Source organism: Candoia aspera, chromosome 4 (genome assembly GCF_035149785.1).
Source record: "Candoia aspera isolate rCanAsp1 chromosome 4, rCanAsp1.hap2, whole genome shotgun sequence".
In the NCBI taxonomy this organism is placed as follows: domain Eukaryota; kingdom Metazoa; phylum Chordata; class Lepidosauria; order Squamata; family Boidae; genus Candoia; species Candoia aspera.
Window position 1 is genome coordinate 57,927,343 of NC_086156.1, and position 15,867 is coordinate 57,943,209.

A 15,867-nucleotide genomic window follows, 5' to 3' on the forward strand; every position below is an offset into this window, starting at 1 on the left:
GAATTCAGACCTGGACTAACTCAAAACTATTTCTGTTGATTTTTTGAAGTGGAATCCTCTTGCATCTCCTGTCTGTCTGTCTGTCTGTCTGTCTCCCTAACCTATCTTCTAGGTTATAATATTTCAACTTATGGAGAAAAGGACTCTAGAGGAAGGTTGTTTATGTTATGTGCATGGTTATTTATTTATGTTCCTCTGCCACAGGAAAAGTGTAAGTGGTTTATTAGATCAGTTTTATTTCTTTTTTAAAAGTTTTAATCCAAAGCTAACAGAACCTGAAGTAGTGTTTCAAAATCAGAAGCCTCTACTATTTACATCAGTATTTCTAGTATGAAATCCAGGCTTTGCCACTAACCTGTGTTTGCTATATGAAATCAGAAGATTTCCATCTAAACCAAAGTAAATCACAAGTCTCTATCACTAAACCAATATTGAGTGATATTTCTTCCTAAAATATTTTTGTAGTTTATTAATACACTTGCAAGAGGTTTCAGGATAGTCCTTTGAGCTTCCTAATTTGCCTCTATTTGATATCTTTCATGACTACTCTTATAATTTTACCTTAAATGTGTTTTTCCTATGATTTATCTGATCTTCTTAAAAACATATCTCATTTTCTTTTTCTTATTATCTTGTTCTATTTATTGGCATATTTGTCTGAGATATCTGTCCCTTGAATTTTCTTGCCTGATGCTGAATATCTTCAGTCATTCAACTTTCTTATTGCCCAAAATATTCATTTCTCCTCTTTCTCTGGCTATTATGATGGCTTGTTCTGAAAGCTGCTTTAATATTTTCTTTGAAATTTTGAGAGTATTTTTTTCTGCTTTTGATGATGTCTTTCATTCCTTCCTAGAGCATCTCAGTTTCTTTTTTGCATAAATTAATTGTACTTAATCTGTTCCTTACGCTGATCTTATATTTTGTCTGCTATGTCTTCTAGGTCAAATCTTTCTGGCACTGTACTCTGTTTAATTTTTAAAACTGAATCCATGTATTTGACACCAATAATTCATGAAGTGATCTGCACTTCGAAGTGACCTGGTTGACTGAATTACACTTCTTCACCTTGTTTCCTATTTTGTACTCAATTTGGTTTCAGTATTATCCATCTGGTGATGTCTACATTTATGTTGCTTGAAGCAGTCGTTTGCAATAAACAAATTTCTTCATAAAATTCTGTTATCCTATGTTTTGTGTTGTTGCATTTACCCACTCAAAATCTTCCTGTAGTTCCAGATTGCTCTGTTCTTCAACTTTGGCATCCTTATATCCTTTCTAAATGCTCTATTTATAACCTCTTGCAATTTGCCATAGAATTCCTCAACGTCTTCTAGCTTTGCATCTGTAGTTGGGGCATAGACTTTTATAACATTGATGTTCACTCAAAGCTACTAGTTTTAATACACGATCTTGTCATTTATTGTATTATAGCCATTATATACTTAGTGATTATGTACTTTTTGAGTATCATTACCACTCCATTCCTTTGTATGACTCATGTTCTGAATATCACATAACCTGACTTAAAGGGTTTTTTGAACCTCCTAAGTTTGCTTATTCTTAGAATATCTATTTAGTGTCATTCATTTCTACTTTGACAATTTTAAATTTTCCTTGGTTTGTGGTTTTCATCATTTTTTCCTCTCCTTTTAAATATTTTATGTAGAACTTTACACTCACCTTTTAAGACCTTTACTGTTTTTTAAACATTTATAGATCATTTTTATACAGCTGAAGTCCACTCAAACAGAAATAAATTGCTTTAAATTTAAGCACCAGTACCTGGGATCTCTAACTCAGATATTGTAAGCATAGCAAGAATTTTTGCTATATCAGCTTCCTAAACTATTGCATGTTACTCAGTATTACAGCTGGCCATCCAGGTGAAAGAAAAACTCTAAGGAGCAAAGCAACAAACAAGTATTTTGCAGAACTTGGCTAATATTTTCTGAGTACATATTAGTAGATGTGCTTTCTTTAAAAATGGTCTAAGCGTTGTGACTTTAGCATAACTCCAGTAGTTTCTTCTTTACCTTAAAGTCACCAGAAACTAGGTAACTGCTGTCACTTGATTACAGAGATAAACACATGAACCCTTGATTCATATTGTATGTGTTTTGAATTCACTTGGTAGCCTTGAGTAAGTCAGTTACAATCTTAGTTCCCCATCTCCCAAATTGGAATAAAAAACTCCTATGGCTACATTATATGTACTGAGAGACCGAACTAAATGGAGACTGGAAAGCTATTTGCACATTAGAAATAATATTAAAAATGACAAGAACTAGCAGTGTTCTTTCTCTAACCATTAAAAATGGGGCAAGCTATTATGCTCAGTAGGGCACATGTTTATGTCAAGCTTAAATAACAGTTACCAAGTACTTTTAGTCTTCTCACCAAAGCTGCTGCATGAAGCCCAGAACACTAAAAAAAAGAAAAAAGAAAAAAAAGGAAGAAGTACAAGTTAGGTTAAAATGAAAGTTGTTTCTTTTGTTGATATATTTGTAAAGCATTGTTGTATTATTTAAATGCAGCTTTTTTAGCATTTAGCAGAGGAATAAAGTTGCTCAGCTTCACTCTGTGTTAAACTCCAGCCTTGATGCAGGGCCAGTGGGGATTATGTTGGCTGACTCTCGCATGGTTATCTGGGCGGAGTTTGAGCCCACTGAACCTGAGGAAGTGGACAGGGTTCTTGTAGCTGTTAGTTCAGCCACTTCTGTGTTAGATCCATGCCCCTCCTGGACGGTCAAGGAGAAGACGTGTGATTGGGTCTAGGCAGTGGTTAATTCCTCTTTGAGGGAACGGGTGGTCCCACTGGCTCTTAAGAAGGTAGTGGTATGCCCCCTCATCAAGGGGCCATTGCTTGACCCAACTAATCTGGATGGCTTTCGTCCAGTCTCCAACCTTCCCTTTTTAGGGAACATTGTAGAGAAAGTGGTTGCACGGCAGCTTCAAAGGGCTCTAGGTGAGGTGGATTATCTGGACCCCTTTCAGTCAGGATTTAGGCCAGGATATAGGATATAGGATATAGGACTGCAATGGCATTGATCACACTCTTGGACACCTCTGGTGGGAGCAAGATGGAGGGTCAGTTCCAGTTGGTGTTGATAAGAAGGGGAAAGTGCAGCCCATGGCCCCTACTTTGTGGGGTGCCACAGGGTTCAGTTCTCTCACCCCTATTATTTAACATCTATATGAGGCCACTGGCTGAGGTGATCCAACAGTCTGGGGTGAGGTATCATCTGTATGCTGATAATACCCAGCTTTATATCTCTACCCTGGGCTGTCTGAGTGATGCTGTGGATGTCCTGTTTCAGTGCCTGGAGGCTGTAGGGCCCTGGATGGGGCATAATGGGCTTTGGCTCAACACAAGTAAGGCTGAGTGGCTTTGGGTGCTTGGGCCTTCTGGTACCAAGGTTTTCCACCTCTGGTCCTAGATGGGGTGGCAGTGCCTCAGACAGACCCAGTGTGTAATCTGGGGTTCCCCTTGGAAGAGCAGCTGGCAGCCGTGGCTAAGAGGGCCTTTGCACACCTTCGGGTTGTATGCCAGTTGCACCCATTTCTGGACTGGGAGGCTCTGCTTACTGTCACTCATGCCCTTGTGACCTTCTGTTTGGACTACTGCAACGCACTCTACATTGGGCTACCTTGAAGAGCATTTGGAAACTTCAGTTGGTACAGAATGCAGCTGCACATGTTGTAAATGGTGTCAGCTATTCGGCACATGTAACACCACTGCTTCAGGGGCTGCATTGGTTGCTGGAGTGCTTCCGGGTGCAATTCAAGGTGCTGGTTGTCACCTTTAAAGCCCTTCATGGCTTGGGACCAGGTTACCTGAGCAACCGTCATCTCCCAGTTGTTTCTACCTATCCAGTCTGGTCCAACAGGATGGGCATGTTCCAGGTCCCTTCAGCCAAGGAATGTTGACTAGTGGGGACCAGGAGATGTGCCTTTTCTGCCATAGTGCCTGCCTTCTGGAACATCCTCCTTCCTGAGATTAGGATGGCCCCGACCCTGCTGGCCTTTTGAAAGGCTTTGAAGACCTGGCTATGTGACCGGGCCTGGGTCCCAAGTGTGTGAAGGGCCCCATTTCCTGGCTATATTGACACTGACAGATTATAATGTCTATTGGCTGCTATTTGTATTATTATTTTTTTGTACTGTGTTTAATTGTTTAACTGTTTTTATAATTGTTTGCTGCCCAGAGTCACTGGTTTGAGATGGGTAGCTATGCAAATTGAATGAATGAATGAATGAATGAATGAATGAATGAATGAATGAATGAATGAAATTTCCAGAATTCTTTTACGTGGTTAATAGGTAAGGCATTGTAGAACAGATAATAGAAAACAGGGGAAATTATGTTCATTTGAGAGTTGATTTTAAATTAGAAGTAATACTGCATAGCCATTTTTTTCATTTTATTATCAGTGCTTATTTGAGTGGAAAATATAAATACCTGTTAAAGAATGGTTTCTGTTAATACATATTGAATAAAATAAACTAAGTGAAGATGAACAATTTTTCTTGCTGAAGCAATGCTGCAAAAGTGGGCCCTACTGAAATTGCAAGACTTGCTTTCTAACAGCCATGATACTTTCCACTGAGAAGTTTTTCTTTGCTGGGTCTATTGAAATGAATGGGATCTGGGCTACTGTTAACCTGGAATTGAATCTTAGGCCAGTCAGCTGTGTTCTGTTTTCCAGCCATGTATCAGCAGCAGCAGTTTTCTTACAGCAAGTGAAACTTCTTAATTGCAAGGAACCAAAGGTCTTTAGATTTTTGTAAACAATTCACTTAGTAGATAAAGGCTATTCAACACATGAGGTCATATTGTGATGCTTTTTATTTGATTTCATAAACCATTACAGGGGATTTCATCATACTAATAAAAATTTCATCCTTGGTAGCCATGGCTATTGTCCTGTAGCTACAGCAGGATTTTTCATCCTTGCCAACTTGAAGATGTGTGGACTTCAACTCCCAGAATTCTGGGAGTTGAAGTCTGCACATCTTCAAGCTGCCAAGGTTGAGAAACCCTAAGCTACGGTAAAATGTCACATTGTGGATTTTCATATAATAAATTGTGATTAGCAAGAGTACGTTCTTAATAGGTTCTTTTATGATGGCAAATACATATTTTCTTGAACTGCCTATTGACTATCCCATTTTTTCCAGGTTTCCTTCAGCGGTCATTCCAGGGCTGCATGCAGTTTATTCATGTGGATGATCAATTGGTGGATTTACATGCAGTAGAACAAGGAAAGTTGGGAAGTTTTGCCAATATCAGCATTGATATGTGTGCCATTATTGATCGGTAAGCAGTAAGTAAGGTGGATGATAATTATGGAATGAAATAATGTGGAACTCAATATTGTTTTTTTATATTTATTATTTAATTAACTTTTACCATGGCTAGTTACATTTGCAATAACCATCAAAAGACCATGTAGTAATTCCCAAATGATGCATAATAGTGAGAACCTGCCACTGAGATGGGATTCTTGCAATAGATCTCTGGGCTGCCTGATGTGTTGGTTATCTTCTATGATCTGTGTCCAACACAATCTATTATGAAAAGCTGTCATCAACATGTTTGTGTGGCAGATTGGATGCATTTGCTATCAAAGTGGGAAACAATTAACAATAGGATAATTCTAATTTATTGGCATGTAAGTATTTTTAGGAAGTATTTATCGATATGAAATGAACCCATTACTGTCATCCATAGCTTCTTCAAGGGCTTTCACATCAAATTATTTAGGAAACAAGTTGCTTTGTTATGCCTCTTTTAGCTCTTCATTCACTCTCAGATTTATGACTGCAGCTCAAGTACATTTTTTTCATCTATGTATATGTGAATGTACTCAGTAAATTTAAATATGCCACTGCAATTCATTGCTCTGAAGCAACACAGATGAGCAATTTGTAAAGGTCTATTCCCTTTTTTTTTTTTCAAAATGAGATGAAATGAATAGTATCAGCATACCAATTAAATGATGAGCAATCTTTGAAAAGAACTACCCTCAGATTTGCTTGTTCAGTATATGTATTTAGCCCAAGAAGCTGTTTCTTTCCTCTCGTAGATATGCTTAAAATCAGCAAACAGAGCATAAAGAGCTACTTTTGATGGCTGAGTATATTTCTCAATCAAGTGAGAATCAGTCCCTGAACTGCCACAAAGAGGTCTGCTTGAAATCCCACCTGTTCTTCAGCTACTAGGCTCTCTTCCTCCAACCAATCTAAAAGTTTCCAGTTAATGTATCTGGCATATATCCTACTGATTATGTCCATTATGCTTAGCTTCGAGATTATCAAGCTCTGGGCCAAATATTTGTTAATTCTGAAAAGTGGAAGAGGCCATAAATTGCAATTCCAAGTCTATAACAGTCACATTTTTTCCCCCACTGATAGTGAGCAGTCCCTGCCTGTTGTAGGACCTGTGCCAATTGTGCTTGAAATTTTACAAAGTATGATACTGTGTCCCAAACTCTCTTTAGCAAAGTCATAGATTTTTGGCAGCAGAGGGGAAGGCAGCAATGGGTTAATTCCTGAAAGATCTGCCTTCTTTGGATTTCGGCTTGCTCCACGTTCATAAATACATTGTCCAAAATATAGGCATTTTTTTTCAGAGCTAGGAAATATTTACTATTGTTCAATTTTAGACCTGCAATCCTTTTGATTCTAAACTATAGACATTGTTCGGTTATGTCAATTCTCAGGAAAGCAATAAACCAAGTATGTTGTCCATGAACATTAACATTCTTTCCAGGTTTTACTCCAGATTGGGAGTTCTAGAAATCCTTCAAATAGTATTTTAATGAAAAGTCTACAAAAGATGTAATTAACATGGACATTTTGGCACAATCTGGGTGTAACTGGATCTTCCAAAATCCACTAGGGGCATCAAGCAGTGAAAGTACTTAAACATCTGAAGTTGCCGAAGACTATTATATACTGCAGGCAATATGCAATTCTCTGTTTACGTGGCTTTGTTTAGCTGTTTCAACTTCAAGCGTTATTGAGAAAATGGAACAGTTTGCATTATTGTGCAGTGGCCTGCTGGGTCAGTGACTATTTTAATTAGCCACCATGTTTGACCACCCTCTCTAATTCTGCTTTTACTTTGGGGATAGGAAATAGGCATCTCATTAATAATCAACTTTAAGGTTCCTATTTTCTTGTGATAATCTGTGGAGAAGTTTTCCACTCATTGTACTAGGTCCATGCCTCTTGGTCCAGATGTACACGTACACTTTAAGATCATATTATCTGCCACTGTACTAAGTACTGACCATAAGTATCCAAGACAATATAAAAACTTACTTCCAGGGCCTGTGAAGGATGCAGTAGTCTGTGAAGATGAGACAAGCTCTGGATGTTTCCATAGACAGATTCTGAAGTCACAGTTGGATTATGTCCTATATGCATTTTAAACCATTTGATGGCCATAGTTTGCAGAAATATTCCCAGGATATGTCAGAATCATAAAAGCATTTCACTGTTCTCTAAGATAAATTCTCATTTGTATCACCAAATGTCTTGCTTCTCGAGCATAAGAGAAAGCTGCAAAGTCATCTTTTTTTAGTTGTGGATTCTGCAGTCTTAGGAAACTTTTCTGTCTTCTGTGTGTGAGCTTCCCCTACAGCAAATATATCTAAACTTTCAGTGATATCAAATGCAGATTGCAATGTCTGACCTAGCTTTCTGCCTATTTTCGTGTATAGATAGGCTGACCATATTTCCTTGAGACAAAAATGGGACATTGGGATGGCAAAACGGGACAGGGTTAAAAACAGGACATTGGGATGGCAAAATGGGGCAGGGCTGGACGACGGACTGGATCAGCAGGCAGGAACTTCTCCGGTTTTCTCTGGCTGGGGATCTTCAGATTCTTTTGTTTGCGAGAGCAAGGCTGGGCTGGAGAGTCTAGTGAACGGTTGTCCCCGACAAGCCGTTCCTCCTCTGGCTGTGCTTTTATGTTCTTTTCTTCCCACCGTTTCAAGGCAGGAGCCAATCAGCTCAGCCTTTGATCACTGCCTATCAGTTGATCCTGTTTTTTTTCTTTTTAGGTTTCCCACCGGGTTGAGCTCTGTGGCTTTTTTCCCGCTGCTTCTGCTGAGCTCCCCCTCCTTCCACTCAAAGTCAGACTGCATTCTGACAGGTTCGCGGGAACTTTCAAATTTTTATGTAAGGTTTTTAAGAAAACAGGACAAAATGGACATTTACATTAAAACAACGGGACAGTTTGGAAATGTTAAAAAAATGGGACTGTCCCATTCAAAACAGGATGTATGCTCAGCCTATGTATAGAGTTCCTTGGGGGAAATTGGGAACACCCCCCAAACCAGGACAATGAGCAGCAGGAGGCTTGTGCAAGCCACGTGCAAAAAACAACTACTGTATTCACTGCTTGTTGCAACTGTACTTGGACTTGAACAGGGCTGCTATAGCCGAGCTATAAGCTGCTTTCCAACACTAACTTCCTTTCCTGTCTTATCTTGTAGCTTTTGTCCAGGACTCTTGAGAAGTGTGTATATTGATACAAATAATATATCCTGGTTGGTCTGGTCACTCTAAGTGGGACATTATGGAAATCTCTTACAGCCCCTTAAGGGTCCTCGGTCCTTGTCTTGCACTTTGATCAGTTTCTAATCAGTATAGCTCCTTGTGGCGTTTAAGAAGTTTCCATCAGTAATTTCTGGGATAAGGCCTTTTTCTAAATCAAAGTGTCTCCAGCCATTTTGTTTCTAACTCAGGAGTCCAGTGCTGTTGTATGTGTCCCTAGATCTTATCAGATTCTCAGCTTTGATGAAAGCAAAGCTTTTCATAGATCAGGGGGGTTTGGGGTACCAGTTATTTACCAGGTTTTCCTAAGGCAAGGAGACAGTCATTCTTGTATCTGCTCTGTCACATGGCATAAATAAGGGCATATGTCTGGATTTCTCCTTCTTCTGCTTTCAGTTTGATAGCAGCCCTGTAGTGTCAGAACCTCTGCTTACAATCAGACCATTCAGCAGGCCTGTTAATGGCTCTCATGGGGAAAATTTTGGCCTCAAAACTTGTGGCTTCAGGAATGCTTTAAAAAAGAGTGTTGGTTACTTTCAGGAATCTCCAGAAATGCAAGTCAATTCAGATTTCTGACACCATGTTTGTTTGTTTGTTTGTTATCAAATGGCCTGAAACTTTCAGTTAAACAACATTTACCTAGAAGAACAAAAATATGCAGTCCTTAGTCTGCTTTAGTCTCACTTCCCAGCTCACTACTGAACCCATTTGCAGGCCTTTCTCTTAGTACCTTTATAGTGGCCCTGGCTGCATATGGTTGCATTAACTTGATCAGAGCTCATCAGTGGAATACAGTTGTCTATCAATACATCAATTGTACAGTATGTGGGGCAGGGTGGAAGGGTTTGAAGAATGTTTCATGAAGGTGGTTATTCATCAGCTGTAAATATAATAGTTCTTGAGGTGGGAGAGACATTACTAATTAGCATATGACATTTTATACAGCTTTATTTTTTACTGCATTGGAAATGAAAAGAAAGTTCATAAATACTAGTGGCTAGTACTTAACACTGTTTTGTTATTTGAAATGCTTTTCCTGAGCAATCGCTCTGACCTGGTCACTGATTAGCCATCATTGGAAGTTTCCAAGTGTTGAGAGTGTGAGTTTCACCCATTTGATATTGTGAGTGGAAAGTGATATGAATATCAGGCATTTGATTTGGCAGTCAGATCCGATGTTCTTCTGAGATTGCTAGCAATGCCTACATAAATGTTGATTTGTAATGATCATAATCTCTCTGTACTTTGAATTATTAAATTATTAGAAAAGCTATGTATTTTTTTTTAATGTATAGGCTGGAATCATTTTCACAACACTTAAGAAGAAGTGCTTTCTGCAGAATGCTGTTAATAATTTTTATGTAAAGCACGTATTTTTTTCAGCTGAATTTGGAAATTTTAGGTTGGATGAAATATATGAGGGATTTTGTTGAAGCAAAGATCTTTCACAAAACTAAGACGCATGCTTACTATGGAAGTCACATAGTTGCCAGTGATCAATATGCTGTCCAGAAAGTGACTGTTCAGATCTCGGTACATCTTTTCTCACCACTGACAGACTGGATTTGTTGTCATAGCCCAGATGGTCTGGTTGTACGTATGGATTGTCACACAGCACATTGCACAGGAATTATTATTCACAAGTAATTTCTCCCAGAAGCCTAGTTGACTCTGCTTAGCTTTCTCAGAGCAGAATATATATGGATTTTTATCACTGGGATGGCATGCCAAAAAGGATTTTGAGGCCTCCTATCTAATAGGTCATTATAATTTATATTTAACATGTTTCTATTTTAATGAAAATCTGGCAGTGCACTTTCAGAATATACAAAATAGTAGGGATGTAAAAATAAAGTGAAATATCAGCACCCAGATTGTTTTCCTATTGATGTTATTAGCAGTATATGCATATGTGGAATCTTTGACTTCTTCTTTATCACAAAAGTATATTGGTCTGTACTGTAATGTTGTTATAGGAGGCATATGTTTGCAGGAATATTTTAAACAATAAGATGTGTCAGGACCTTTTTTTTTTCCAGAGGAAATTAGTTGCAGATGCCTTGTACAGCTGAGTGTTGGAATCTAACTTTTAACTCACAACTCTGCTAAAATTGTACTTGTGAAGCTGTCTGATGGCTCATCAGAAAGGAAATCTTTTCTGAAAGAAAATGAATGAAAACTAGAAGATAAAAGACTGAGCTATGAACTATAAACTCTTGGTTCAACTGAAATCTTAGCTATAAAATTGCCTGCCTTAGGCAAAATGTTCTTTCAGCTCCCACCTCTAATATGATAATAATATAATAATACTGGCCTTCCTTACAGGGTTTTATGAATTAGTTCTGAGCTAAAGAAAATGCACTGCTTGGAATATTGTAAAATATTATATAAATTCACTGTGATATGAGAAAATCAGTCTGTAAACTATATTAGAAAATTCATATTGCTGAGGACTCTAAGGGGATACTCTAAATATTTAACTAATGGTCCATCTTCCATTGTTTTTCAGGCTCAAAAAACTATTAGGGCTGGGAATATGAAAGCAAGCAAATGCCAAACACAAAAATAGGCAAGTTGAGATTCAAGGAGGAAGGCAACCTACTCAGCAAATAATGAGATATGGACAATCTTAGTTTAATCTATGTGGGTAAATTAGTTGGCATCAACATTGTCAGCAGTTCTATCGAAACTTAAGAATGAGAAAAGTCTTCTTCTATCAGACCATCATTTTCTCTAGTCCAAGATTTTGTGTTCTAGAATGACCAGCCAGATATTCCTGACAACTCACAGTCCAGCCTTGAAGTGAGTAGTTACCTCCCAATTGTGTTACCTGAGTCTCCCTGGTGGCCTTGTAAATCGAATAAATTGCACAATGATTGTGCTAATGCTCAGCTGCTGCACTGGTGCTGAAATTGTAGTATACAGTGATGCAGATATGCAGCAGAGTTTATGATAAAGTCCCTCCTCTAGCAAGTGTCTAAACAAGATTCCTGGGTCCAAATCCTGGAGCATTAGAATTTTACAGAGCCTCCCCTTTCATATAGATCAGAGTATATGTAATTGGGAACTCTAGAGAGATTTCAAATGTTACATTATTTCTTAATAGAAAGCTTGGTAAAGAAACATGCATCCCATTCACACAACTTGAATGATATAAAGAGGTGAGTAAAATAAAGGTAAATATTTCTTGGCAGTAGCACCAGCAGATAAGAATGGAATTTTCATGTACAAATACAGCATTAGGAACTAGATGTTAGAAATAATAGCAAAGGATTTGTCTATCACAGGGTTATCCCCCATCCCTTGTCTTTAAAAAAATGGCTAAAAACTCAAAAACTTCTAGCAGTCTCATACAGTGTTGGGAGTATGGGACTGGGAGGAGTGGTGGAGAGGTGGTCAAAGCCTGAACAGTCCATGAAGAATTTGATTTGACATTGACAGTTTTAACATACTAGATCTGTTATAGGATTATACAGTTTATAACATATTAGATTTGGTCTAGCTTATAAAGTCTTCTAAAAACTCTGTCTGACCAGTGATCTCTTTAATCATTAATAGTAGAGAAGGTAGTGGTGCTGCAGATCCAACAGCTTTTAGAAGAGATAGATTGTCTTGGTTTCCAGACTTGGTTTAGACCTAGATGTATCATGGAGAGGATGTCAATTGGATGATGTACACTCAGGTGAGATGGATGATCTATACAAGGAGAAAAGGAACAGTAAAGTAAGTCCGCTGATATTCCTGTATGTCTCAGCAGTTTGGGATATCATTTGTTGGAGTGTTTGGAGAAGCTAGTGGTTAGAGGTAATTCTATCCCATCTCCCCATGCATTTGCATTGATTCTACCCCTAACTCCCTGTATGTTTTCAGAAAGATGCATTATGGTACTTTAGCATGAAATATTGAGAATAGATCAGGCAGATCCCATAGGGTTTCTTCTTACCTCCCATGTTATTTAACTTATATATGTAGTGGTTGGAAGGCTCATTTGCAGGTTTGAAGTTAATTGTCATTGATGTGTTAATGATGCTCTGCTTTATTTCTCTTTCCTGGGAGCTGTGGGTTGGATATCTCCAGAGGTCTCTGTGTCTTCCAGTTACCAAAGACTAGATATGAGACAATAATCTGAAGCCAGACTCAGTCAAGGCAGAGTTAATTCTGATTGCAGAGTCTGAATTTCAGGATTTGGGAGATAACCCTGTTCTTGATGGAGCTATACTTCCTCTTAATGATCAAGTTAGCAATGTGGGAGATACTTGTGGATCCACTCAGGTAAACCCATAGCAAACTAGTCTGGCTTATGTGGCTTCAATGATTTATGGGCTGGTAACCTCAACTTGAATTAGTGCGCTATACACTTTGTAGGATGGCCCTTAAGATTGTTTAAAAATATCACCTGGCCCACAAGTAGCGAATGGGGCCTTCTGAATATTCCCCACTATTCTCATTTTCATAGCTTCTATGGTTGCCTTCTGAGCCTAGTATATTTGACAGTATTACCCTTATAATATCACAATATTCAGTCTTAGACCAGTGTGAAATGTTAGCAATATAACATAAACATTTTTTAATTTTTTTAAACAAGTATTCAAAAATCCAAAAATGCTATTTCTGACTACTTTTGTGGGGGAGATGGAGAATAATTCAAATTTTGACAGATCATATATATCAATGATTGCTGTAAATCAAGTAAAGGTTATCCATCAAATGTAGTGACATAATCTATTAGCCAACCCCCATGCAATCTACAATTCTTGTTATCTTCATAGATTCTAGTAGTGGGAATGTCACCAAGCAGGACATAAGGGGCTTGACAGCAGACATTCTCTGAGGGGCGCCACACCTTTGGAACAGCTTGCCCACTGATATAAGGATGAGGTAAGGCAAGTGAAACCTTGGCTCTTTCAGAAGGCCTTTCAAAGTTGTAGTGTAGTCATCAGCACAAGAGTGGTTGACTTTTTACTCTTTGTATTACTATTAGTAGTAGTCACTTTGTTATCATGGCTTATATTTTCTACATTGCCTAGAGTACCCTTGAGATTGAGGTGGTGACTAAATCTCATAAATCAACCAATAAATAAATCCAAAGCTATGCTTTCACAGAAAAGTAAATATTGGTACAAATTTCACATATTTATGCATTTACTTACTCCATGGAATAACATGGGTGGCAATTATCCAGGAGTAAAACAGTCTAGCCTTCTACTTTGCACATAACACCTATGCACAGATCAGCAGGTACTATTTTTCCAGTGTGAAGGTAAAGGCACCGTCTTCTAACTATGTGAATCAAGTTAGAATATTACGGCTTCTATTATTATTTTTTTATAATTATATAAAAACTATATTAATTAATATTATTATTAATAATAAGAACAAATTGAAATTCTATGTTAAAAAGAGCAATAAGGTAAATGTAATGGTTGCCTATTCTAAAACACTATCAGACTCATGAGCAGGAATTCAAAGATATCTGATTTATTAAAGAATAGTATGCAGGATCACAGAGAAAGCTGAGAATGATGAAAGCGCACCAAATTCAAACTAAAAACCCTCGGTGCAAATGAAATCCCTCCCGCCATAGAATCTTCTCAAGTTCACAATCCCAGGTGCTCCTAACAGCTTCTGATGGTCTGCGGGAAAAGGCCTTGAACAGATAACATAATTCCAAACACATTCCATTGTACTGATTCCATATACAGAGCTTGGTACAAGGTCTCAAGGCAGCTCCCTCCCAAACAGAAATGTGTGTCAGCGCCATGGCATGTGAAACGTTACGATGTATAAACTACATGGAATCAGTGAACATGACATTCTGCCCCCCCCAAAATAAAGATTACATCAAGCAGCAGGCTTTAAAGGATAAGCAAGGTGGAAACGGCTAACTAAATCAGGAGCGTTAACATGGTGAGCAGACACCCATTCAGGATGAGGAAAATGTTTCCATCGGATGAGATATTGCAGGGTGCCTCAAAGTTTGCAGGAATCAATGATGTCCTTGACTTCAAAGTGTTGATGGCCGTCAATCATAATTGGAGCAGGAGGAGGTGGAGGGTGCCAGCATGAGGAGTGGTGCATAGGCTTAAGCAAGCTGCAATGGAAAACTGGTTGCAAACATTTCAAATTGTGAGGCAGGTCCAATTTAACAGTAACTGGATTGATAAACTGAACAATAGGAAAGGGACCAATGAATTTGGGAACAAGTTTTTTAGAGGGTTGAGGTGATTTGATAAATTTAGTAGATAGATACACCTGATCCCCAACTTTGAAGTCGCATTGTAAAGAACGATGCTTATCAGCTTGAGACTTGTAAGCAGCCTGGGCATCAGCCAAAGCTTGTTGAATTACTGGCCAGGAATCAGACAGTTTAACAGCCCAGTCAGACACAGAACAGAAGGGGGCTGTGGCAGTTGAGGGATGGAAACAAAGTCGTGACCAGAAACCACGCGAAAAGGGATTTGTCCGGTACTTTGATGGACAGCATTGTTGTATGCAACTTCAGCAAAAGGTAATGACTCCACCCAATCGTCCTGATGGTAGTTAATATATGCTCTAAGAAACTGTTCAAGAGTAGAATTCAAAATCTCAGTAGAACTGTCAGTCTGGGGATGGGACGATGTGGACAGTGCTTGTTTAGTGCCAATCAATTTTAAAAATGATTTCCAAAACTGGGAAGTAAACTGTGTCCCGCAGTCAGAGATCAAATGGGAGGGGCTACCGTGGAGGCGGTAGATATGGAGGAGAAATAGTCGCGCCAATTGTGGCGCTGATGGGATGTATGCACATGGAATGAAATGTGCTTGCTTGGAGAAAAAATATTTTACAACCCAAATTACAGTTTTCTTCTGACTGGGAGGAAGATCCACAATAAAATCCATCTATAAAAGTCACAGTTCTGTGCTCCCAGTTTATATATGGGCTTTGATAGGTCAACCATGGGATCCCCAGGATTACCGAGGGATTGCCAACAGGTGCTACAACGAATTTCAAAGTCTCACGGTGGCTGCCCATTTGCATTGCCACAGTTCCAGTGAAATGGGTTGCCGGGCCCCTCCCTGCTGTTGAACCATCCAACTGTGTGAAGATCAAAGGATGCTGGAGGGGGAAACTAGGCAGGTCCAAAGCAGCAACCAGATCAGGGTGAATTAAACACCTGGAACACCCAGAGTCAACTAAAGCCCATACCTCTGTAGTTTTTGTGTGGGAATTTCACCTTTACTGCTAAAGTGGGACAGTCAGCACTCACCATAGCATCTTTGCACCCATCCTCATCCACCTGCCCGGTGGCGCCCTTCA

The 15,867-nt window shown here is 38.8% G+C and overlaps 1 protein-coding gene across 1 annotated transcript in view; it reads left to right on the plus strand.

Moving 5' to 3' along the window:
- The window catches only part of CNTNAP2 (contactin associated protein 2), a 1,282,126-nt gene that overhangs the window by 796,096 nt on the left and 470,163 nt on the right, over positions 1-15,867 (plus strand). Inside the window, exon 10 of the mRNA XM_063304201.1 lies at positions 5,182-5,320. Within this exon, the coding sequence (XP_063160271.1) occupies positions 5,182-5,320 (139 nt within the window). The remainder of the gene's footprint in view (positions 1-5,181; positions 5,321-15,867) is intronic.